This window comes from Alosa pseudoharengus, unplaced genomic scaffold (genome assembly GCF_046254945.1).
Source record: "Alosa pseudoharengus isolate Yale_2024_CS ecotype anadromous, Long Island Sound unplaced genomic scaffold, YU_APseudo_1.1 YU_APseudo_1.1_scf_20, whole genome shotgun sequence".
Taxonomy (NCBI): domain Eukaryota; kingdom Metazoa; phylum Chordata; class Actinopteri; order Clupeiformes; family Clupeidae; genus Alosa; species Alosa pseudoharengus.
The window spans coordinates 12,251,746-12,254,245 of record NW_027468664.1 but is presented as its reverse complement, the minus strand read 5'-3'; the positions used below and the strand labels follow the sequence as shown (position 1 = coordinate 12,254,245).

The following is a 2,500-nucleotide window of genomic DNA, read 5'->3' as shown; positions in this document are numbered from 1 at the left end:
GGGTGGGGCCAGTTGAGTGACACCCCACCCAGCCAATGGGGACCTCAAGTGAGGACAGCAGAGTAACATGAGTATGACGTGAATGAGAAATGGGCAATACCCTAAAGCAATAGCGTGAGAGTTGAGAGTGGAGAGCAGCATTATAACACACACACACACACACTCACACACACACACACACACACACACACACACACACACACACACATCCACACACAAACAGCTCTGGTTAGCTATGGTATGAGATATGATTGAGAGATGGATATTCTATAGTTATAACTTTGTAGAAGGATGTTGCAACATTGGCAACAGATTAGGATTTCTAAAAGAAAGAGACCGTTAGGGAGTTTTGACATCAGGCAGAGAGAGAGAGAGAGAGAGAGAGAGAGAGAGAGAGAGAGAGAGAGAGAAAGGATGGATCTGTGAGGAGTCTGGGCTTCCATGACAGTGTCACACTGAGCCGTGGAACACTCCCATCGGGCTGTCCGTCACCGTGGATATAAAGGCGCCGCCGTAGCAACACTCATCACATCACAGGTGCAGAGAGAAGGAGAGTAATAAAGTCAGAGCTGCATCAGGGCACAGAGGGATGAGTGGTGATGAAGAGAGAGAGAGAGAGAGAGAAGAAGGGAGCGGAAGAGAAAGAACCCCCTAAAGAGAGATTTGTCACTGAAGAGAGGCTGTTCAAACACTGCCTGGGAAGACACACATGTACACACACTCTCTCTCTCACACACACAGACACACACTGCACACACGTGCGCACACACACACACACACACACACACACACACACATACACAGAAAGAGACTGTGCTTTTACTTCTGAATTTAAGGAGCAGAGTGATTCTCTAAACGCTGACTACTGGGAGCTTCCTTTGGGGCGGGAGAGAGAGGGAGAGAGACTCTCATCTTGTCTGAGTGCCAATTCACTAACAGATCCAGTCCCAGGTCAGAGACTGTGATGACTGTACCAGATGATTTCAAGCGATGAGATTGGATGGAGGGAAAATAGACTCTGGGACAGAACAGAGAGAGAGAGAGAGAGAGAGAGAGAGAGAGAGAGAGAGAGAGAGAGAGAGAGAGAGTGAGAGAGAGATGGGTGTGTGTGTGCCTACTGCTCTCAAACATTTTCAAACATCTCACATCAAATGTTGAGTATGACAAATGTTCCATGAGGTGAACCTCTCACAGATTAAATCCACGTCTATGAACAGTGAGGGTTTGAAACGATGAACATATGCTGAGTGATCCAAACTGAATATTTGTCTCAAATATGTCTCAAACAAGTCTCAAATATGTCTCAAACAAGTCTCAGATATGTCTTCAATACAGCACAAATCAATATATGTGTCGGTTGAAAATCAACACTGTTCTGTGATGTGTATCGGAGGATACTGTCTGTCTCGTGTCCAGACTGTGCCATGGCAGAGGACACTGATTGGTCCTCCTGGTCAGTTCAGTCGTTGTCGGACGGTGAGAGATGCGATCAGACATCTGATGGAAAGAGAGTGAGATTGTGGTGGGGTGGGGAGGGGTAAAAACAGAGCGAGAGAATCGCTGCTAACACGCCGTGGATCGAGAGAAAAGAAAAGCGAGTGTCCTTCTTTCTTTTCTTCCACGGGTCAGGTGCTTTACAATGAAACAAAAGAACGTCTAGCGAAACAAGAGCACAAAAACAACAAGTCACATTCACAAGCCACTTATTGGCACCGTGTACCTGAGTGAGAATATTTAAGAACCCAGAAAACAAACAAAATAAAACAAATAAACAAACAAACAAAAGAAAACAAAAACTCCTGTTTAAAAGTGTCTCTTCATATAAACAAACACGCCAACCTTTTTTAAAAAGTGTTTTTTATCTTCAACTTTATCAGGTCCTCTTGATTTTAAAATTTTCCTCTTTAACAATGTCATTTCAACAACAAACAAGGTCTGCTTAGGTGGACTGAATCCACTCCTGTTGGTTTCTCTTAGCAGGTCAGCATCAGTCAGCTGCCTTAGCAACACTATGGCCACATCCAAAGATGGCCGCCCACTCAGACCTATGTTTGTGTAACAGTCAGTTAACGTGATTGACAGCTCCTGTCCTGTGCTTGGCTTGCTGGTTTGAAGGGAGAAAAGGGGTGGGGCTTGAGAAAGAGGGGAGGGGCCTGGCTCCCATTAGATTGGAGTCCCGCAAAAGTTTTGGGGAGGGGTTTGTGAGTGAAAAGGGGCAGGGGGTTGGGGGTGGGGGTTGATGCAGAGGTTTGGTGGGTTGTGATTGGCTGATTTTTCACTGGACAGCGGCTTCTGATTGGCCGCTTCACTGGGCGGTGATGTGGTTCTCGCCGTCGCTGACGTAATCGCCGTCATCATCGTCGTAGTCAAAGTCCTCGTAGGCGTCGCCATTGCTGTCGTCGAGACGTAGCTCTTCCTCCTTGATGCGAGGTCCCTCCCCCTTGATGGCGGGACTGCTGAGGTAGGCGGAGCCCTGGCTGGTGGGTGGCGCCACGGGCTC

At 47.3% G+C, this 2,500-nt stretch overlaps 1 protein-coding gene across 1 annotated transcript in view; it reads right to left on the bottom strand.

Moving 5' to 3' along the window:
• Positions 1-2,500, bottom strand: part of sox5 (SRY-box transcription factor 5) — an 8,647-nt gene that overhangs the window by 2,351 nt on the left and 3,796 nt on the right. Inside the window, exon 5 of the mRNA XM_076297525.1 lies at positions 1-2,500. This exon is cut by the window's left edge and continues 2,351 nt beyond it; it is cut by the window's right edge and continues 118 nt beyond it. Within this exon, the coding sequence (XP_076153640.1) occupies positions 2,306-2,500 (195 nt within the window). The 3' untranslated portion in view covers positions 1-2,305.